At 39.4% G+C, this 24,156-nt stretch overlaps 1 protein-coding gene across 1 annotated transcript; it reads left to right on the forward strand.

The window, feature by feature from the left end:
• Positions 1 to 1,075: 1,075 nt before the first annotated feature.
• SMIM14 (small integral membrane protein 14) lies at positions 1,076 to 22,452 on the forward strand (the record flags this gene model as incomplete). The annotated part of the gene is made up of 4 exons (XM_079535002.1): positions 1,076 to 1,180; positions 14,745 to 14,793; positions 21,732 to 21,880; positions 22,420 to 22,452. The coding sequence occupies exons 1-4, from the start codon at positions 1,106 to 1,108 to the stop codon at positions 22,450 to 22,452; spliced, it is 306 nt and encodes a 101-aa protein (XP_079391128.1). The 5' UTR covers positions 1,076 to 1,105.
• Between the last annotated feature and the right edge of the window lie 1,704 nt (positions 22,453 to 24,156).

Below are 24,156 nucleotides of genomic sequence, written 5' to 3' on the forward strand. Positions count from 1 at the left end.
CTCTGGACTTGCTCCAACAGCTCAATGTCCTTCTGGTGCTGAGGCCCCAGAACTGGATGTAGTACTCCTGATGGGGTCTCACAAAAGCAGAGCAGAGGGAATCACCTCCTTTAAGCTGCTGGTCGCACTTCTCTTGGTGCAACCCAGGATACAGTTGGCCTTTTGGCTGCAAGCACACATTGCAGAACAGATCTAGTGCATCATAAGAGTCCTTATTAGACAGAAAACAATCTCTGATTTGATCACAAGGTTAAAATTTCCTTCTGCTCAGCTACGCATTTTGAGCATCAATTAAATTACTGATGGAACTACTGGTGGACAGTAATGGTGTACTTGTCCTGTTGCTGACATGTCTGGGGTGGAAGTGGTTTTAGCAGGGTATAAACTAGAATGTCTTCCCCACCGTGTCCATTTCTGCATCTTTTGAACTTTTTTTCTGTATTGCTGACTGAATGGCCTACTTCTTTGATCTAAAATTAGTGTGTACAGCTCCATTTCTAAAGCATTTCCAAGTATATCCACTTTTGCACCCCTGCCGCTCGCTTTCGTTATACAGTAAGAATGATTTCTCCCTCTAGCAAAGAAGTTACAGGATTTAAAATTATTTTACTGTACGTTGATCCCAGGAGAGAATGCCAACAGTTTGTAAGGGGATTTGAGAGAAAAAATTCTTCCTGACTTTTCAGTTGGTATTTGTACATTTAAGAGTGTCATTGTGCAGATGAGTAACCAAGACTTAATCTTTGTAGTTCTTGTTTGCCAGTATGCACTTCATAGTGATGTGTGGGAAAACCCAGGGGAGATATAAAAAAAAAATAATTTTTTTTTTGCAAAAAATTATTTTGATCTCTAAGGAAGCCTGCGTGAGGCACTGCTTTCAGCAACATCAAAATGCAACGGCACATACCAGACTTTTTTATTCATGCTGCCAAAGGAATAATAGGATTACCCTGCTTTGTTTTGCTTTTTCACCCTGGCATTAAATGAGCTGAAATTTGATGTGGGAGTCTCTGTAAAATAAGGTCAGTTGAAAAAGAGTTCATTGTACTTTTATTTTTATTCTTCTTAGGTGTTCACAGAAAAGTTCAGGTTTATCCAGAGAACCATGGCAGAGGGTGGATTTGATCCTTGTGAATGCATTTGCTCACATGAACATGCAATGAGAAGACTGATTAATCTGGTAAGGATAATATGAGAATATTTATATTTGGAAGTGTGATTATATAGACGTTGCTTCAGCACTTGCACACTTGCAGTTACTGATGCTTTTGATTTTGCTTATTCAAGTTGCATGTTCAGCTAGAATCTCTATATCTGACTCTCTGATGAATATTTGAGTACTTAATAAAGATTATAGCTTTCTCTTGATTTCCCAGGGCTACATTTCTACAGCACTGCCATTATTTCTATTGGAATGTTTCTCTGTAACTAGAAAAGTCTGCACAAAACCAAAAATACTATCTTGCAAACTCTCTGAGTTTAAAGTAATACCACACATATGAAATTCTACCTGCTCATGTGGCAAGATAACAATGTCTTTATTTTTTGAACTGTGCTTTAAAAGCTGAATTTGAGAAGCCAGTGATTGTGAGTACTGAATTCTGTTTCACGTAATTCCCTTTGTGAATGTTCATAAATTTGTTTCTATCCCATTTTCTTCCTTAGGATCTAGATTTCCTTTTAAGTTACTGAGTGCACCAGATAGATGCCTGTGCTCTCAGGGACCCTGGGTAGCTTTAGTTTTTTTTTTGTTTGTTTTTTTTAGAATTACTTTGCTCAGAGTAATCAGATTTCAGCACAGATGTTCATAACAGCACTGCAGAACTTGTGCCACCATCTTTTGACTTCGTGCTTCTGGGCCCACATACCAAGAATGCTTTCTCAAAATCACGTATAGACCATACTTACAGAATTGCTGGAAACAAACTAAGTAAAACCAGAACAGCCGGCCTCTGTCAGTGGGAGGGCTCAGTCACTGGTTGCAAGAGAAGGCAAAATCGTTGTCTGCAAGGGCAAAAGGAAATGCCAAGCACTTGTCACACGTGACCATGGAAATCCTTGTGCTGTGCATCAAAGCTGATGTTGTCAAACAACTCAAATCTGTGTAGTGTCCTGCTGAACAAAAGCTTAACATGACACCAGAAAAACAGAGCATATCTGTGTAGTGATTCCCTGTGCTTCATGGGCCTGATACTTTTTCCCTTTGGTAGATTTGAGGTATGGTGCAGCTTATGCTTGCCTGAGTCTTACAAGTCGTGAGCGGTTGACTCGCTTTCTTCTCTCATTACTCAGCAGGTGGTAGAATTGTTTAGGGGAGGTAGGTGCATGGAGTGAAAGGCAAGTGTGCCTATTTGCTAGTGTTGGCAGAATTATTCAGGACGAAAGGGTCTAGGTCAACCATCTACTCAGAGCAGGGGTTGACAGTGGATTCAGGCTGGATCATTCAGGGCTTTTATTCTGAATGAGTCTTCAAAGCCTTCAAAGATAGCATTTGACAGCCTCTTGGGCAGCTTTCTCCAATGTTTTGCAGTCCTTTTGGTAAAGAATTCTTGTTCCAGCCACTATTTTAGTTTAATGTCTCATACCCTCTGCTATACAGTACTGTGAAGAGCTTATCTCTGTCCTCTCAGTAACCTCTTTGTAGGTGCTGGAGGCTGCAGTTAGATGAATCCAAAACAGTCTCTTCTCTAGGCTGAATGAGCCCAGCTACCTCAGGCTCCCCTCGTAGAGCAGGTGCTCCAACCCCTGCTGGAGCCTCTGGTGAGCCTCTGCTGAATCCACTTCATTTTTTAGACTCCCCTGAGTCTAAGACTGGATTCAGGCTGAAAGTGCTGAGGAAAGATGAATAGTTACATCATTCAGTCTACTTGCACACTTCTGAAAGATCAGTGCACTTGGCACAAAGTTGTGCTAGTAAGTATGATTCTTCTGTGGAGTCTTTGCTCCAGGGCCCAACCATAGTAGCCCATACTTCACAGCTAGGTGGCCCAATTTCAAAATACTCTCCGCTTTCCCAGATACCCTCATGGCTTCTGATGCAGTGAGGGCACATCACTGAGGCCACAGGATGTTGCTTGGCAGGAGCTGACCCTGAGAACCTGTTTTTGCTAATTGTTTCTGTGAGAGTATAGCAAATACATCTTCTTTTGGATCATAATAACTCATTTGCTCTTTGTCTCACTTGGTGAACGATAGCTTTTAAATTCCCCTTTGCTCCCTACTGCCCTCGCGTGGTCACACGTGTTCTGTCCCGGGAATTATAAGAGCTAGGCACGAATCATGAGGTATGTGCTGTGTGCATCACTTGTGTTGACCCTGACTCCCCTGGACATATGATAAAATGGTGCAGAGGAAGCTCCAGGAAATTGGAAGGGAGAAAGGAGAATGTATGTTTGCTACTTTTTCCACTAAGACTTGTCAGTTGCAAATATGAAGCATGAAGTATGACTTCTGTCCCCACTTCTGCATTTCTCACCTTTTCCTTTTTTTGCTAGAAGATACCTATAGATAGTGGCACAAGTCAGCCAGTGCTCTTTTGGAGCAGCTGGAGGATTCTGGTTGTAGATGATTTGTCTGTGTTTTGTTCCTGGAATACCTCAAGCCATGTAAGGTGGCTGTAAGTGGATGATCTGGAGGCACACCAATTCCTGTGTTGTGAATGCACACTGAGTAAATCATAGGTGTCACCCTCAGGGCAGGGGTAACCAATACCAGTCTAACAGTGTTCCTGTGTTGCTGCAAGAATTGAATTTATTGCTCAGTGTTCAGTTTCCAATAAGATCATATGAATCAACATTTGAAACTGTGAGGAGTTGTGGGAAATGCCAGATTTCATCTATCATAAAAGGCAAAACAGCTGCTACTGGATGTAGAAGAGCAAATCACTATCTGGGGTAAGTCAGCAGAATCTAGAAAGGAAAAGTCTGATAACTTTGTCAGGGCCAGAATATCAAGTGACCTGCTTGTGATTTAGCATACTTGCTAAATCTCCATCATTGTATCTGTAATTTTTATACTTCATTAAGAGTTTGCTTTCTGAGCTTTTTGTTTTGTCAGTTAATTGCACACAATGAGCAAGAATTCTACTATTTGTTTTAAAAGGAATCCTTGCTTATCGTTTTTCAGTGCTGCTGAGCTCTACAAATCTCAGTGGAGTCTGGGTACCTACTAGCTCTGAAAGTTGGTTCTTCAAGACCATCATTCCAAAACCTTTGGGATGCAAGAAAGCTAGACAGTCTGCCTAGCGAGATGGTGGGGGGAATCCAGCCGTGCTTTACACCCAGAATGGCCCCATACTGCAAACTACTAAATTGTTAACTCTTGTTCATAGGTATAAAACACATGAGAGCACATTGGAGTGATGTTATTGTTTGGGAGCACTTGTCAGGACTCAACAGGTAGTTGTAATTATCTCCAGACCAAGCATTGTGAATTCAGAAGTTCAGAGTTAAGATCAAATATATCAGAAGAACAAAGTAGTTATCAGAGTCGCTCAAGTATGGAAATGGACTTTTAGAATTCTTCAGTGCAGTAGTTACGTCATACAAAAATAACATGATTGATGTAAAGACTTTAATAACTCACGTTTAAGATAAAGTAAAGTAATTCTACAGATCAATTTATTTATAGCTGTATAGATCAGTGCTGATAAGAATTAAGGTTTATGCTGATGAAGAAGTCACAGTGTATTCACTTATGGCTATTAAATGTGGACTTAAAATATATATATTCAAATACACGGGATTTTCATTAGAGTTAACTGTATGGAAAATTTCAGTGATAGTGTTATGTTAAGGTCAATAGGGGGTCAAAAAGTCCGTTTACATTCTGAAGTTCTCCTTTTAACTCCCAAAAGCATGACTTCTAATTTCTAAGTTAACTGGTGCATTTACTTTGAAACTCTTACAAAATGTATTTGGTATTCCAAATACCATAATTTGTGGATGGATACATTATAATTGTGTATGGATAAAATATAGTTTAGATCTCTACCCTAAATCAGTTCATCTTGTCATTACAATTTATTACACTAATGCTTATTCGAAGAAAAAGCCTTATTGTCATTTAAAGTCTTCTTCCTCTCTGCTACTAGAAATACCACAGAAAGTTACAAAGAAGCAAGCAGTTCATTTTAAAAAGCCTAACTATTACTCTAGCTGTGTGGCTTGATTATTTTTCTGTCCTTCAGTTTACTGGACCGAGTGTGGTTCTGTTTTGTTTCCTTAACACATAATATTGTGAAGGTTTTATGAACAGTACATTGTGTAGCCTTAACGCATTATGACATTCACAAAGATTTTTCACTGCTCATTAGGCTAACTGGAAGATGCCATTCATACCCTCAGTTCTTATAACTTGTACACTGATGAATCAATGGCATTGAATTATCTTCTCTCAATTGTTCTGACATTTTTCCTGAAGAGGATTTTTCAGGGTTCTCTTTGGTATTTTGAACATAGTAAACTTCTGTAGCATGGCTCCTGTAAATAATAAGCAGATATTCCGATTTCCAAGTTTTCCTAGCAAACAGCAGAGATCTAAAGTCTCTGAGTGGGACTTCATAAATATCATCTCCAGTATGATTGGGAGTATTGGATATTACATACCCAGGGCACCATCTGTTGTGATTTGGAGTTGTTTAACAATTTGACTATTGTACATTGGGTTCACTATTTGCTCTACAGATATAGCAGATAACTGGGAACTTCTATACAAGGAAATAGGCACAGAAGAAAAATATCGCCAGATTTTCCATCCTTTGCAAATACGTAAGAGTTGTTAAGAGACAAGAACAGATCTGTTAGCTTGTGTGACTTTATCTCCTGTTCTGTCTCCTCCTTCTACAAAACTTATTTTGACATGAAGAGCCAAAGTTCAAGAGGGAAGAACAACAGACATTAAAAATACTTTAATGAGGGGGGGGGGCTCGGTTAGACAAGGGGCCGGTTGTTTGACAGAACCAAGTGAAGGATGTTCTTTGGTGTCAACAGGAAATTATTTCTGTCTTAGTTGTGGCAGAGGTTAGCAAACTTCTGGATAATAATGATGTTATATTTAAATCCCCGTTTTCCCCTTTTTAACATTTCTCCTGCAAAATGAAAATCTTTTCATCTGCACTGTGTTACTCCTCCAAACTTCCATGTTCTCTGAGTAAGCGTGGGTGATCCATAATTCCAAGGCCCAGTTCAAGTCTGAAAACTAGACTGAAAGCATAGTGTATATGTTTGGGATAACCATGCAAAGAGCATCTTCCATGAAGCCTGAGACCTGTGTATGACTACTTAGAGTTGCCAGAAATGTCAAAGGGAGCCGGCGGCACATAACTTTGTATGACATAAACAGCCCTTTTTTTTTTTTTCTTCTATTTTTTCTGTGATAAGGTATTATTTGATTTAGAATTCTCTCACATTAGGTTCTACAAAAATGAGCAATATGTTGTTTACCCAAAGCATTTTTAGTTTTGTAATACAGAAGGACCATTCTTATGAACTGCCAGCAGTTCTGCTGAGATATGATGGCCTTACAGACCTCTATGGGAATTACAGCTTTGTGCTATGTTCTTTTGTAGCTAATTGCAAAGTAATGGCCCATGTCTAGTTATGTTATTATATCAGAAGGCTTGAATGTCTCAAAAACTCTAGGGAATACAGAGCAATTTTTTTTTCCTTTTTTTTTTTTTTTTTTTAAATCTGCTTCATATTTTGAGGTGCTGTTGGATTTCTGGATAACAAAAAGATGCAAATTTTCAAGGTATTTAACAAAAAAGAAAAGGTTCAAACACTCTTCTGTCATAATTCTCTTGGCCAGGTCACTTTAGAGTCTCCTGATTATAAACTGGCATGGTCTGAAATAGTATCCAGCATAGCCATGAATCTTGACTGAGTGAGACTTTGTGCAAACAGCACAGAATAAACACAGATGATTAAAATAGAACTGTGTTGTGTGCTTCAAGTGATTGAAAAGCTCTCAAGATGCCAGCACAGATAAGCCTGACTTAAATAATCCTTCAGGCTTCCAGCAAGAATGAGGTACCCTACTGACGTGGCCTTCTATTGAAAGCAGAGCAAAACCATACTGAATGAATTTGTGATACTTCAAGGTGACCTTTTAAATGTGGAAGTTGGCCTGGAGACTTGTTACACATGTTCCATGGCATTTGCCTTCCAAATTCTTCTTGTAATAGCTGTTGCTACTGCTTCCAGTGTATAACTCTTAGCCAGGCAGCTGGAGAGCATGAAATTACGTTTTACTCTCACTGTCCCCTTTTCTACCAGACCTGTGCCTTCAGTTCCTGGTTTCTTGTAGCCCAAGGTGGTTCAGAAAAGACCCTTCCCAAGAACTAAACATTAGGTTGCTCTTTAGGACAAAGAAGAAACTATCATCCTTCTGAGATGCAGGAGAGAGTCTTGATGCACCTCCTAAGGTACTGAGCCAAAAGAATAAAACATAAGGACAGAGCGGCAGGACGCAAGCCTTCACCCAACTTAGTTGTCACTGGGTGCTCAAGGTGCTGGTACTGCACAAATTATGGCCCCAAAAGTCATGTGCTGCTAATAACCTTGAAACTAAAAGCTAGTTCTAGATCGAGCAGTATAAATGAAGGCTATTTTTTCTAGACAGGTGAATGTTTAAAAAAAAAAAAAAAAGCCATGAAGAAAGATGTGTACTTGGGTCCCATAAAGTCAACTTTTTCCTATATGGAGTTAGGTTGTAGGACTTCATTGAAAAGGTGCCTTGTATTTCTCATTCCTGAGTTTAGTAGCATGATAGTAGCTGCTGCTTTTTAACCTCTGTGTTTGTGTGCATATACATATATGTAGGTCACTTCAAAGGTAATGCATCCTATTTATTTCCATGGAAACTACAACAGATACAAAGAGCAAATTCTCAGCTGCAAAACAGTATTTTTTCAGTGCAACCACCACCATGCATTTTCACCAGTGATAAGAGCTTGCATGCCACACTGAAAAATCTGCACCAGTGGAGGTGATCCACTCTTCCCACTGTTGAAACACCATCCACCACCTCACTGTGCTCACATCCCCTGGTTGGTATCTGTAAGCATTCAGCAAGTGTCAATAAATATCAGTGGGTCCCATTTTCTCCACGTGGAGGAGTTTAGTGATGCATCTTTGCTTCATACACACTTCCATGTCAGATGCCATTTTGTCATAGTGCCCCTCTGCTGCCATCTGTCATATGGCAACTAAATATAATTGAATATTGGCAGGAGGGTTCAACTTCTACTGCTATGCCACCAGTGTCCACCTCTGATGTGGTGGCTCAACATAATGAGGAGGCGTTACTGAGGTCACCTCTCAGTCTCCTCTTCTCCAAATGCTATATATAAGAATAAATATGTTGGTGAATACATATATAACCAATAAATTGTAAATGTTATAATTAAATATATTATAAATATATCTATATATAAATATATTACACTTCAATACATGTATTATAAAAACATAATGTGTCAGTCACCCTCATGACTATCTTGAAATAGAGCTTATGTGGTATGACAGTATTACAAGTAGTTTGGAAGATTATACATTGAAAATTCTGTCAGCTTGATATTTCAGCACTAGTTCATTGATGGAAGCTGTGTTGTGAATGGCTGAACTGGGTTTGATAATCAGTGCTGTGTTAGAGCCCTCTCATTTGAGGAACATTGTGCTTTATCTCTTAGCTCACAAATGGTTATAGTCAACACTCAGTACAAACTGGTAGAACTTCTTGTTCTAAGCTTCTGTCTTGAAGGCCTCCTACATGGGAGCATGCTTTTCATTTAAACTGGTCAAAAATATCTAACAGTGTATTCTGTGTTTGTATTTTAGATACGCGTTTGTTAATGATGTCTTGGGAGATATATTGTTTGTGAATATTCTCAGTGTTTTCTGGAGTAACATCATTCAGTTATTTCTATCTTACTATTTGCCGTCTGATATTTCATGTCATCAGAGGCTCAGTGATCTTCTTACGGTGACCCTGACTTTCACACTACTTCATCTTTTCACGTGACTCTTTTTCTTCTAATTCATTCTGTTTCATGTTTGTCAAGGATGTCAGTCATGTCCCAGGCCCTCAAGGCCAGCAAAATTACAAAATGAGATGCCAATAGAAGTCATGCAGTTGGAAAAAAAATGAGGGAAGAGTGGAAAAGGTGAATCGATATGGCACCAAGGTGAATCAACAATCCTGGAGAAATAAGAAAACAAGAAGGAACAAGCTCTTGCCTAGATCAGGGTTTGTATGCATTCATACTTACTGTTGCATCTTCATTAAATGTTATGTCTTTTAGCATGAAAGTCAGTGCAGTGCAGTGTTCTCCCTCTGACATGACTGATTGGCGGCTCTGGGTCTCAAGAGTCGGTTCGTAAGCTAGGAATGCTGCTTTGAAAGGTACCGTCCATTCTTTCCTAAGTGTTGTTGAGAGGAAGACAATAATTTGTCACCTCACAGGACCAAACTTGATATTTTTGTACCAGATTATTACTGTCCCAGTATGAGCGTGTATTTATTTTATCTTAATTCTACACTTACTCATAAAAATGTGGGAGTCAGGAAGGTGGTGTTCACTGTTTTCCCTCTCATATCTCTAAAAGAAGCTAATGCAATTTAGAAGACAATTTAATTCCGTCAAAATGCCCTTCTTTCCACCTTATTTTTCTCTTATTTCTGCTGGCCAGCTTGTAGGAGAATAATGCACATAGGTGTCAATTTTATGCATCTTTAAATCTGTACTCTGGATAATCCTTCAATTCAATTTACAGTCTGGCCCACATTCAGGACTGGCCTATCATACCAGGCAAATTGTTTATCACGTTATTTACTAACTTTGGATGTGGCTGCCAACAGAGTGTAAACAGTGATTTCATTACCCAGAAGCATCAGATCCCAATCCAGAATATGTCACAGGGTTGTCATCTTCTGGCGTAGTTGGAGAGAAAAGGCAGAGCTTACAACTGCTCTGAATTGCAAAAAGGGTATTTTCACAGGGGATGATATTTTGCCCTTATTATCACACAAAATTTTCTGTCAACAATCTTTATGGTTCCATTTTAAACTTTTATTCATGGGATAAATGACCACATCGTTGGTTATTTGTCCTTAACTCCCTACTTATCTGTCCTTTTCCTTGCCACCAGCATCCATTCCTGTTCTCTTATCTTGGTAGCCAGTTTATCTCTTTCATTCACACGTTTCTCTGGGCTTCCTTCAACTGCAATCTTTGGTATTGGAATCTTTTCCTGGCCTGGCTCATAAACTTGCTAATTTTTCCATCATGTCTTTTCTGAGGACTTCATTTCTGCTTTGGGCAGTTTCAAAGGCTTCTCTAGAAGGCAGTAGTTTTAATAAACAATTTATTTTCAGCTCATCTGCCACTGACAGTAGACATCATTGATTATTGCCTCGTGTTCCTGCTACTAGTCCTGTTCCTCTTGTTTCCTTACCTATTCATCACACTGCTTTAGAGTTGGGAAGTGCTTTTGGACAGAAATTACGCCACTGTTTCTTCTGGAAAGAGACAGACTTGTGAGCTGTGTCATCATCACTGTCTTCCTGATATTTCTCAACCTTATGCTTTGTCTTTATCTTTTTTTTTTTTAACCCTAGTAATATTCTTAACCCTTGAAAAGCTGAAGTTTTCCTCAAGCATTTGCTGTCAATTTTAATGAGAAGCACAGTTTTTCTGAGCAGAGATTGCAGGACCAGCCCCAGGATTTGTGGCACCCTGTGGCAGCAAGTTCTGGAAAGTCATCTGTAGAGTTTCAGAAAAGTCCTCTGAAGAGGAAGCGAGGGGGCTGACACAAGAAGAAGTTACTGTGAAGGTGGGCAGCTGTCTCAGTCCTCCACAGTAGCTGTCTGTGCTGAGTGGGAAATGCAAAGCAGCGGAACTTCTTTCATGGGAAGACTGAAACGATCCCAGTGGCTGAGCTCACTGTAATGGATAAACAAGTTCTGTGTTGAGCTAGACGAAGCTGGTTCACTGGCCTCACTACTTTGCTTGTGATGTTGTGGAGCAGCTAGCATGCAGGACAAGTTCACGCCCTGACCACACAGCAGCGTGTTTGTCTGCTCATCCATTAGGTTTGCATGGGAAAAAAGTTAGAAACTTTGCTCATTGCTGCAGCTTTGCAAAAAAATTTGCAGAGCTGATAGCGGGGTCCCTTTACTGTGTCTGTTTGTGCTTTGGCCGCCACTAGAGACTGTGGAAGGTGGTGGCTGCCATTGCTAAAACCTCTGGTAACTGCTCTTTTTTCAATTATCTGACAACTGAGCTGTCTCACATTCAAGTTTTTTTTTCAGCAGCTGCTATGTCCCTTTCCTGACTAATGTAGGAAAGGTAGTCAGGAAAGAGAGCTAATCACTAGGCAAAGGAACAGTCTTGTTTCAGCAAAAGGTATTACCTTTTCCATCAATTTACCTTACATAAGCTTTTCTTGCGTGTGCCAGAATCTTTTCTTGTCTTTTGGCTAATTTAGTGACTGTAAAATATCAAATTTGTACTGGGTCACGGACTTGCAACCTATTTCACCTGAGAGAGTTGAGAAAAACCTGTTTTTACTGCTGCTCATTTTCAGTCATCTGCCATGTTTCATTCCAGGAGAGCAGCACACAGCTTGTCATTGAGACAAATTTGCTAGCTGGTGTACAGAGCCCTCCTACAGCTGGTGCTTGTAGGATAGGGAAGTTTTATGTGTATAGTCGGGAAAGAAGTGAGCATGAGGAGATAGTTAATAGGTTTTTGTCTCTTCATCTTTGGCTTCTCAGTCTTGCTGACTCAGTGGGCAGTGATCCTGTGCTGTCAGACACATCTTCTCTGGCACAAGTGGTTTTTGTAAGAAATTTTTTAATTAACTGGAATATGTTAATTTTCTAAGACATATTTTTATTGCTGCATATGAACACACAGAGGCTATGCAGTGTAATTTTTCAGCTGGGATCATTAAATCTGCACTATTGTATTGCTATGTATTGTTTTCAATTCAGAAGAATTTTACATGGGTTATTAATAAAAACTATAAAAATCCAGTTTTCTCCTTTTTCTTTCTGTAACTGCTTCACATAATAAATTGAGGTTCCTAAACCTACCTTATATAGTCAATTTTTCAATCACCGTGAAAGAAATGGAATGTTTGTTATCTCTGTCCTTTGGAAAACAAAGTCCTATTGTCAGAGTATGGGTGACTGCACTTTGTAAAAGTTCCTCTCTACATTGTTCCTCCATACGTAAGTAAACTTTTTTCTTTATTGGCAGGCTATTATTTTATTTTCTTTTTCAGCAGAGATCTGTAGAGCAAGTCCTAATGGCATTTCTCACTTACTGAAATATTTCTGTCATTGGTGTTTCCAGTAGTACTTATCTTTCTAGAGTTTTGGAGCCTGTTCTGACTTTTGAGAAGTCCCCAGTTTTTGCTGATGAGATAAAACTCTGTACCTTATAGACAACAAGCAAAATCCTAATATCAGACATCATTCTCTGGGCCCACAAAATCTCAGGGCTTTAATACTTCTTGTGTCTTGAGCCAGATGGCCTGCTGTGTCAGCAGGCATTTTCAAGCAGAACGTGAGCTTTTGATGCAGAAATGGCAATACAAAGTGTACATATCACTTGAGATGGCTTTTATAGATACATTACTGACATGGTTTTACAAAGTTGTGTTCAGACAGGTGTAACCTATGGAAATGGAGGTAGATAACGTAGTGCTGGAGTACCCCAGGGCACTGTTGTCAGGTTGGGCAAACAAGATAGCTCTGTCCCTAGCCATCCTGGGGAAAGGGCAGGGACAGGTGGATGCTCTATGCTGGCTGACCTGCGCTACGTTTCTGGTCATATACTTATTACCTGTCTTAATTCTGAGCATATTTCTGTTTTGATGAATACCTGCAAACTGCAAGCATTTTACAAATCAGGGATTGTAATTAAGCCCCTTGCAGTGTTAATCCCTTATAAGAATAGAAGGTGATTATGTTGTTAGTGTTTTTAAAATATGGTCAGAGTAATATCCAGTCTTCTCAGTTCAGGAATCTCTCAGCATCAGATATTCCAGATTGGTACTATCTGCTAATGTAAACTTCTATTTTGAGAAAGAGGTCCAAAGGTTGAAAATAAACTAAGTTTTCATTGTTACATAAACAGGCCAGGGAGCATGCATGCTTTGATACCATTTTTTTCTGGTAAGGTAAGTATCATAGAATCATAGAATGATTTGGGTTGGAAGAGACCTTTAAGGTCATCTAGTCCCAACCCCTCTGCTGCAGGCAGAGACATCTCCCACTAGAGCAGGTTTCTCAGAACCCCATCCAGCTTCCACAGGGCACCCTGGGAGGGATGGGCATCCACAACCTCTCTGGGCACCCTGTTCCAGAGTTTCACCACTCTCATGGTATGAATTTCTTTCTAATATGTAGACCAGATCTGAATGCAGTACTCCAGGTGGGGTCTCACGAGAACAGAGTAGAGGGGCAGAATCACTTCCCTCGACCTGCTGGTCACACTTCACTTGGTGCAGCCCAGGATATGGTCAGCCTTCTGGGATGCAAGCGGCCATTGCCAGCTTATGTTGAGTCTTTCATCAACCAACAAAGTAGAAGTCTTTTGCTTTAATTTCCCCTGCTGCTGCTTTTAACTATAGAAAGTACTGTAAGGTGGTACCCAGCAATCCCTGTACTTCCTAAGGAACTTTTTGGTAGTCTCAGTAAATTTACCAACAGATATTTATAGATTAATCAGAGAAAGAATGTTATGAGTCTCTAATGATATATTTTCAATTCTTTCTCAAATATCTAGTTATTGAAGTTCATTGTAATTAAAGGAGCTTAAAGTTTCATGAGTGTCTTCCTCCTGCGGTTGCTCAACTGTTTCTTTGGTGTACTTCTTCTAATATTGTGACTATATACAGCTGATAAACATATCAGTGATGCCAGTACAAATGGAAATTGGATTTGTAGAAATTATTCACCTATTTCTTTCATGTGGAACATCTATCTTGTATTTGTGTATTTACACTGATGATAAACAGATTACCCTGCTGTGACAAGATGTACTGGGATTTGTGACATTACTGTGACATAAAACATGTCAAAAAGGAGATCACAGTTCTAACCAAAGCATCACAGCCGTTCTATATCTTTTTAGAACTGTTATTATTAATCAGTGTAGCTTACCTAAATAAGGAATAGAGTCTATTTCCATAATGCAGCAGATTAAATCCCATCCATTTAACCTTACCTGATAAAGAATGTAATATTTATGTGTCTTCAGCAATTCTGTCATCAATAAAATAGTTGTACGGATAGGCAGGTTGTCCAATGTTGACTTTTCTTACAGTTAGCAAGCTTACCTAGTAACAGTTTTATAATTTTTACCCATAAACAAGTAGGTAAAGCAAGATATAAATTAAAATCTATTATTAAAATATCTTAGGTGGAGTTACAGTAATTGATAAATTCAAACATGAAACTTTAATTCTACATCTCTCTATTTAACCATTATCACAGTCTGATCATTTGTTTTTAGGTCAGTCATGTGATTTAAAGTTCCAGTAATTAGCAAATAGGGTTTGGAAACTACCTCAGTACCTGGGATCCTTTGCATACCATAAGCTGTGTGATGCAGTGAAAGTTACAATTTCTCTTATCTTGAATTTGTGCTCTGGTTTTACACTGAATCTCGATTTTGGTACAAGCTGACCAAGTCTCATTGCTAACTGTCATGCCTTTCTTTTTCTCTGTTCTAGCTGAGACAATCACAGTCGTACTGCACAGACACAGAATGCCTTCAGGAATGTGAGTAACTGTTAAGTTCAGGAGCATGGAAGTAAAATAAACAGCTGTAATTAAATGTTATAAGAACATATTAAATGAAATCAAATACTGTGGTACTGAAACCATTATGTGAGGGAGGTAATTCCTGAGAATTTGTGACTCACATTTAACATTTGTACATGAGATGCATCATACGGAAGAGGATGCTGAGCAAGTGGGAGATGTCAGTACACCAGCACCACAGATGATCAAGCCCCAAGTATTATGTATCTTACCACTAACTTCCAAGTAAGATTATTTAAAATTCTTTCAAACCAGAGAATTTGGAGAACTTTATTTTTCCTCCTTACTGTCATGGCAGCTGAATATCACTGGTTATTCAGCTAAGGCAGCTTTGGCTGATAAGCTGATATAGACAACAGCTGTTTGACTGTTTGACTTGGTGGCTGTGTAGTTAACAAAGCAGTGTATTTAAATATACAATTCCTTGAAACTTGCTGTGAAACACATCAAGAATACCTTCCAAACAATGAGCATGACTGGGATGATCAAGTGTTACCAGCTTCTGCTGAGAAGTATAGCTGTGCAGAGATTATGCAGTAATGTGAACATGCCCTGAGGTGCTCTGTTTACACTTTTCATAGTCTAAACGAAATGTTGCCAAGTGCTTATAAATAAAAATGAAGTGGATCTGTTTTTTTCTGTACTGCTTTACTATATGAGTGAGCATATGAGCTCACTCAATTAGCCTGCATCAGGACTATTGTAAGGCTTCCAGGGAATACCTGAGCAGTGCTCCTGCTGTTGTTACTCTTCTAGAAGTGCTTGTGTCTCCTGTGGGTCTGGGAGCTGGTAAAGGTTTCCAGGATCCTGGGGTGAATGCATGCTTTCCTTCACTCTCATGTTCCTATCTGCACTCTACTGTAAATCCTGTTCAGAGATGGGCATGTAGGTTGTACTTGCACTGTGTCTTCCCTGCATGAAACACTCCAGCACTCATTGTCAAGATAGGCTGAAGGGGAAAAGTTACAAGCTTTACCAAATACTCCCTGAAAAAAAAAAAAAAAAAATAGAGTGGGAATCACATTTGCCGTAACTGTATTTTTCCTTTTGAGCTTTCCAAATCAGCTGTATGTCTGGGACCTCCATCATGACTATGCATCCCTAATGCATCTGTCCTTGGGAAGATGTTTTAGTCTCCTTCTTTAGGCTGCTATGCCTAATTTCTTCTTGAATCTCTGTTTTTTTCTTGAATCCAGGAGAGGGAAAGGCAGATGAGAGGAATTAGGCTGTGCATCCTTGTGAGCTGTAGTTCATGGTTGAAACCAAGCAATGATACATTCTCACTTAAACCTGAGGAGTCATCAGTATTTATGAAGCTCTCAGGCTAAGGGCTGTATAAATGAGTAAGTCCTGTTATGTATAGGCACAAAGCTTGTGGGATAGCTTTCAAGCTATACAGTCATAGTACAGTGGAGACGTGAACAGATTGTGGCAAATAGCTTTCAATCCTGAAAGAGATCTTTGCAATAGCTCTCTGTGCAGATGCAAGCAATTTGGCAGCAATTGTTCCAAACCAGTGGTTTGTTTCAAAAGCCCAAGGCAGAAATTATAGAGTAAATCCTTTCTACATTATTATGTTGCCTTAAATTTAGTTCCAGCAAAGGTATTTTTTTGCTGATGCAATCACAGTGACTGCCTGTTTGTCAGATTTCTGTGTGATTCTTCTGTGGTTCCATCCTTGAGCCAACATGAGGTCTGTGAGACTCCCAGGAGTTAAAAGGCAAAAATAAACAGATTGAGCCTGGAGAAGCTTCTAGAGACATTTTCAGACATAGATCAAAACAATTCTGGGCCCATCTTCTGTCTGTTGCTTCATGCCCTTTCTTTTCAGCTGTATCATGATGAACTTAAGGTTGAGTTGGATCTCCTCTTCTCCAGGCTCCATTTTGTGTTACTTGCTGCCTTTGATTCCTCATTTCCAGACCTTGATATGAAGAAACTCGTTGTGCTCCCACCCATTTGCTCATTCCCTGGATTTCGTCTTCCTTTTGGAAGCACAGCTGGGAATGTTGTCATAGACAGATTCTTAAGTTGCAAGGTTGTGGAATAACTGATGAAATGTGTGTGGTTTTGTTTTGGGAAATGTCAGGGCTGTGGTTCAGCCTGTGTCACAGCAATGTCATGTGTTGTGCTTGTGCTGTTGCAACCAGCTGGAAGTTATCAGGAACACCCTGCATTGATTCTTCCCGAGAACACTTTGTTTCTTCAACTCTTGGTATCAGATCTTTTGTAGATATTTGGAGCCAAGTCAAAACAGGAGCACTAGCTGAAGTACAACACTCCCTCACTCAGATTTTTGTGTTATTAGCTCTAAATTCTTACTTTCAGTTGTTAGCACCATTAAAAAAGTGGAAAGTTTCCTGCCAGGACTGGAACGAGTGCTTTCAGATTTACACTCCTACATATGAGAGGAAACGAGCACCACTTCAGAGAGCATTTGGGCACTCTGCTTGATGGCTGTTCTCCATCAGGATACCTGCTGTGATGTAAAGCACGCATCAGTCTGATCACTTTTCCCTTCATTTCAGTGAGTGTATTGGAGTGCATTTTCCAATGGCAGTATCAGTGGTTCATCCAGTCCAAGGAGGCTCTACAGCTGCTGCTGGGCTACTCTGATGGCTAGTGGCCCTTCAAAGTCGTCCTATCCTGTGGAAGGAAATTAGGGGCCGCCACCTGAGTTTAATCTCTGTGTTCAAGCAATTTCCAGACGTTCTGATCTGAAATTACCACATTCATATTTTGATTACTATTATTTTCAATGCTCTACTAGTTTGTAATGTTAACAGTCAGAGATGACTGTCTGAAATGTTGTCTACCCTACTTCCAAATTTTTATGTAATTTAAAGTGAATCTGTGACTCATCTTGAGTTGTACTCCTTCAGGGGAGTCACAGCAGCCTGACCTAATGGCATGAAATGTCTGCCAGCTCTTCCCTCCCTTTTCTGGTAATTCCCTTCTCCCTTCCTCCACTCGAATCCTTTTTAGATCTCTTCAGTTTCCTTGTCCCTGCCTTTGATTTTGTCAGCGTGCATGGATTATCTGCTGAAGGTCCCTCAGGCTCTTTGTCTTCCTCGATGATCCATCTACAAAATACTTCTCTTCATATGGTTTCATGCATTTCTTTCACAGAACGGGCAAGGTTAAAAACACTGTGGAAAGGTGTAAATCAGAGAGCGTATTTTTGCCTTTCCACATTGAAGAAGTTAAACGGTTAAAAGCTGAGCATCCAAGAGGAAATAGTATTGCCATGAGATGGCAGACTAAAAGCATCACAGAGATTCTACTTTCGCAGTAAAATAAATGCAGTCTTTCCTCTTTTTTCTCTAGAGTGCAACCTCACTTTGAAAAATAGCACTTTAAGAGGAGAACTAATCTCTTGTGAGGAGTACTTAACAAGGCATTTGCTTATTTTAATTCTTGAGATTTCAGCTGCATGATCATGATGGGGTTGACCTTCCGTCTGTAGAAATTATTTTTTCCAAATTCATCATTTTAGTAGCTTTGACTGCCATACAGTAGAACATTAAATGAGGTGGCTACATAAGGGTTTTTTTGCCTTCTTGTCTTTCTCTGAGAGAAGGCTAGCTTATATGGCCTACTGTTGTGCATGTCAGTCTCTGTTTCTATGATGAAAAGGTGAAAGCAAGCCAAACAATTGTATCTTGCACATGGAACAACAGCTCTGACTCACTGTAGTAATTATCTCCTATGAGTGGTAATCCCAGTCTCAGAGCAGCCCCTCATAAAGCTTTCTCCTCCACAGAGATAACTAAAAAATTGCAAGGGGTGAAAACTGTTCCCAGGCTTCGTTCAGAGTTACTGGGTAGGTAGGCAGACTCAGTCCAAGGGATCAGAAACAATGAAAATAAAGATCTTGGGCTGGATTTGGTGGTCTATGATTAGCCAGGTTAGAGACTATAAGCTTCACTTCACCGTGACACAGCTTACAAGGGGGAAATGTGTTGCAGCATTCCATAGCAATTGGTGCCTCGCAGGAACTGAAAATTAAGAACTAGATTTTACTGTAATCAAAATGGATGGCAGGGGCATTCATCTGTGAGATCAGGACAGACAGTTTCCTAGTCATCTGGAAGTCCTAGAAAATATCACCCAGAGGTACTCTTAAAAGCAACCCTTAGTCTTAAAGAAATCAAAAGACCATCCCAAAATTACCTGCAAAATATCAATTGTAATTAAAACCACTTTGTTTGTGAACTCTCACAACATTTTTTCTACCCATAGATGATGGGTAGATGGATAAATTCCATCCTACTTGGTTTCAGCTTCACTCGGCTGTTCTTCATCCATTAACTGGTCTCATCTGATTATTTTATGACCTCTGTGATGGAACTTTTCTTAGTGAAAGATTCACAACATACTATTTTTCGTAGTAGCTGTAACAGCTTCTTGTTTGTTCTTTTGATTTCTGTTGCAAAGCTTGGAAAAGTGAGACACCCCATCTGTGTGAGACTTTGCTTATCCTCACCTCTTTATGTCAAGAGATCAAAGAAGCAGATTCTGAAATATCTCACATCCTTATTAAAACATATGGTCATTTGTAAATGAAGTGGCTTTAACAGTACTTGAATAGTATAAATAGTCTAGTAGCTGTTTTCATATCTAGCATGCTTTGAGTAGGTAGTACAGGGCCAACTGTGTTAGATCAGCTGTTGCCTTACTTAGTCTAGAACACATTTTGGTGCATTTGGCTCAATGCACACTGTATTACAAAACAGGCTGGGTAGAAATTGTCTTATAGGAATGCCTGTGGTTTCCCACTGTGGTTCCTTTTACTGCTTTCCATGACCTGTGGTGTCAATTGTATGTGAAATCAAGTCTAGCACATCACCTGAATTTTCATTCAGGTACATAGCAAAGCAGGCACCTCAAGCTGTCCTGTGTGCTGCTGAAGGTGGTCTCAGGGCAGCTGCTAATGTTGTCTGGAAGCTTGAAAGTAAAGCGGTTATTCATCTCATACAAAATTGTGTGCTGCTCTGCTGGCCTTCATATATAGTGAAGGTCATCCAAGATTTAAAATACTGTTAAATCATGTTATATATGCTTTCTGAGTCAGTCTTATGTTAGAATTTAATGAATTAAAGGCTGTAACATTCTCATTCATTATCTTTGCACTGCTCCTCATATATAGCACCTTTTATGGATTCAGACCTCCAAGAGAATTTTTCAGTGTGTATTATGTCAGTAAAGGACATCAGTACAACAGCCCCAGTGTTCATTCAGAGAGCACTGTGTGCAGAATAGCTGTAAGCTTCCCCACAGTGCCCTGCTTCTCTGTTTGAGCTGTGTTATGAGAAAACTGCTTTCAGAGAAGAGCCTCTGGTAACAGTGGTACCTGGTATCACAGTGATGATTCTTCAGGAGCAGCAATTGCCTGCAAGGAAATGACTGACTTCAGCACTTCACTGGGTATGAGTTGTCTAACAAATGTTAAATAATAGCAGCTCCCAACAAGTAGTGCATCCAGCCTTGACTCCAAAATGAGATGGTTCAAGGAGATGATGAAACAAGTGAAAAATCTGATGGATGCAAGTGTTAAAGGTTTTAGCTGGAATAGTAATTTAGAATAGACCTTCCTGTTCTGAAGGTTATTCGTTATAGCTTTGTGTTAATTGCTTTTGCAAACAGTTAACACTTAAAATCAATAGTAGATTTTCTTGTGGTTTCAGAAAGTGCATTCTCAGGAAGCGAGAAAAGAAAATTAGCTTTTTACAGTACTAAACAAAGTGCTTTGATTCATGTGATTTTATGGACTAGAATTTTAGTTGCTTTATTGTCAGCATGAAGGGGAAGCTTCTGATGAAGATGCTGATGGAATGAAGATGCTAATCTCGAGAATCAAGTTGAATTCTATGCTGTGTCACAGATTTCATGTGTGGTGGTCAAACCACAAGATCTAACAGGGTTTAATAGTGTTGGTCTGCTGTGTGAATACTGTTGGGTCACCGAAGTACAGCACAGCTGAAGTTGGCATGGACCTCTGGGTCCACTGGGACCAAACCCTGCTCAAGCAGGGACACCCGGAGCAGAGTGCCCAAGCACATGTCCAGATGGCTTTTGAGTATCTACAGGGATGGAGACTTCACAGCCTCTCTCTGAGAAGCTTGTGCCAGCACTCAGTGACCTTCACAGTTGTTTCCTGATGTTCAGCCGCCTGTGTTCCAGTTTGTGCCCATTGCCTCTTGTCCTGTCACTGAGTACCACTGAAAGGAGCCTTGCTCTGTCCTCTTTGCACTCTCACTTCAGGTATTTGTACTGATTGGTGACATACCCTAGAGACTTCTCTCCTCTAGCGAATGGTCCTACTTGGGGCTCTGCCCAATCATCCAGATAATTAATGAAGATGTTAAGTCCTTAAATGCTAGTGTAAATAGACCCATGTAAGTACCATAAGTCATAGTTAGTTATCTGTACATTGGTTCACACTTCACCTGACAACGTTAGCTATGAATTGATTATTTTAAATTGTGTTTCAGAAGGGAAAAGTTGATGTTTTCAAATGTGCAAATATTTGCAAGACCTTCTTGATCCAAAAACACTAATCAGCAGTCTAGGGGGATATTCTCAGTTTTATTTCCATGTGATTGTGTCTCAACATCTTAGTTAATATAAACTAAGAAATATTTGTAGAAACTCTGAGCGTTTCAGTGAAGTCTTATGAAATAGATTCTCTCTTTTCAAAGAGATAAGAAATGTGTTTTTTAGAAGTCTAACACTAACAAAGGATTACTTGCCTTAAAGACAAAGGAAGAACTAATCAGAAAATTCTATTGAAAAATATTTTCCTTAGATTTTTTGTTTTGTTTTGTTCATTTTTTCATTCTGAGGAAAGAACTGCTGTCACTCTGTTTTATAACTTGAGTTTTCCTTGTATGTAGTGCCAGGACCAAATTTCTCTGGTGACAATGTCGTCAGCTTTGCCATGGTAGTGATGGCCTGGGTTGTGATTGCATTCGTCTTGTTCTTGCTGAGACCTAGTAATCTGAGAAATTCCAGCACAGCCGGAAAGCCCACCAGCCCACATAATGTGAGTGACTGTAGTAGTTTAACTATATTTGGTTTTAATACTGACCGTGTTATAGTCTTTCTCTTTTTCCTTTAAAATGTTCTTTGTGTATTTTCTTCTCCATTTTCTTGGAACTTAAAATAAGTAAAATCAGAGTGCATGTAGAATTGTGAAGGCCAGCTGTGAGGTCTGCCATGAAATGGAGCAGATATAGTTGCCCGAGATTTGGTTACAGTGTTCTCTGGACACTGTCTCCGGTTGGAACGGCACCCTGCCTTCTTATGTGACAATTTTAGAGAAGTAAAGAAAGTCACATCATAAAATTTGGGAAGGTGACCTTCATCCTAGATGTAGGATATTGGAAAAAATCACTGTTGGTGGAGGAAACGTTGTCTGTATGCTCATATACCTGGAGACTGAAATAGGTAATGAAAGACCTTAAAGCACAATGTAACTTTCCTGGGGTTTTGTTTTGTTTTCAATTGCTCAATTCTTCTCTGTGAGACACTGTTCCTAATCCTCTGTGTGCTCTTTTTTCTTTTCCTGTGTCCTACCCCTAGAGACAAGAACCACCAGCCCCACCACTGGACTAGAGCTTTCAGTATCAGAGAAGTTCAGCAGCTAAAACCTTGCACGACCAAATGAACGAAGTGACCAGATTACTGCAAAACTCCCTTCAATACTGTTGTTTTCTCATTTATATAGTGCAGAATTACCATTCAGCAGTTATGTTCATGAACTACTTTTAGCTACTTCAATTTTGCTTTTTATGTTACTACAGTTCCTAGTAGATTATAATTTGAATAATGATGAGGCATTGCAGGGTTTTTTGGTTGTTATCATAACTGCGGACATTCCACTCAGTGTCTTTCTGTTACAGCAATCTTAATTTCTTTGCAGTGGTTTCTGATATTCATTGAAAGAAAATTAAAATCCCCGTACATCTATAGTAATGGAAATTATTACTGATCTTTCTTCAGATAAATCCATATTTTTTCTCCAGTATACTTTTAAGAGTTGTATTATGGTCGCAACTGTTATTTTACAGATGTGGTGAAAAGCAAAGAGATTATTTTGTATTTGCCCTGGTCCTTGGACCACTAACATAATTTTCAGGGCTGTTGGCCAAAGCACGAATTTTCCACTAGAATTAAATAATGTGCATGTGTGTGTGCACGCAAAGAAGTGAATGTGATAATTGCCACTGTCAAAGCCTAGACATATGTATTGAGAGCTGTACAAAAAACAGGATACCACCAAAAATTAATTTAATCATGTTCTTTAGTAAATGATATATCTTATTCAATATGTTGTCAAAAATGTATATTCCAAAACCAGATTTGTTTACTTACTGAATTTATGAGAAGAAAAATCTAAGTGAGAAGAACTTGGTAGAATTTTCTGTCCTTCTTTAGTCTTTTAATAATCACTATCTTAAGTTTTTATCCATAGCATAACGTATATTGAGCAGGATGAATTCGTACCAAGAGGTTACCAATTTCTGGTATACAAAACATTCTGGATGTTCAGGTTTTTTCACCGGTATGTGATCAGCAATTCCTAACATTTCATCCTTACTACTGGCTGTAATTGTAGAATAACAAAATTGCAGGTGACTCCGTATGGCATGTCTTTCCCTCTAATACTTGTGTGTATGTGTGGTGTGATTCTGCGTGTGTATGTGTGGCTGTGTGCCTACAGGTGCACATCTCCCATCGTAGCAAATGGGAAGGAATTTTTTATGTACATTAATTTAAGAGCATTTTAAAGATGTACAGAAAAGCAACACTGTATATTTTTCTTGATCAAGATGAAAAAATGATGACAATAACATAAAGAACATGTTTATGTTACCAACACGAAGCTTCTTTCCATGACGGTCAGTAGAGCAGACAAATGGGGATTCAAGGCCTTACTCTAGAAACCTTTTTTTTCTTGAGGACTTTAGTTGTGGAGCTGAAGGGACTAACTGTTCATATGCATAAAGGTTTGTATTAATGGGCTCTCACAAAAATCTCACTTCAGATCCCATGGTTGGTAGACGCAGGTTTTTCCTCCTCAGGGCAAACGATGGGCCAGCTGAGCCTCCTTGCAAAGGAGCAGCGCAGACCTGAAGAACAGCCTCTGTAACTTTATGTAACTGCCCTTTAAATTTCTGTGGAGTAGTGTGCTCCCAAGCACCGGAGTACTTGTTAAAAATCCAAACAAGTAAATTCTCTCAGTGACAGAGATGCAGTGCTGTGTAAAGCAATGGAGTCGCAGCAGAGAAACGGAGAGTTTGTCCTGTTGTGTGTAAA

This window comes from Tetrao urogallus, assembly GCF_951394365.1.
Source record: "Tetrao urogallus genome assembly, chromosome: 4".
NCBI classification, from domain to species: domain Eukaryota; kingdom Metazoa; phylum Chordata; class Aves; order Galliformes; family Phasianidae; genus Tetrao; species Tetrao urogallus.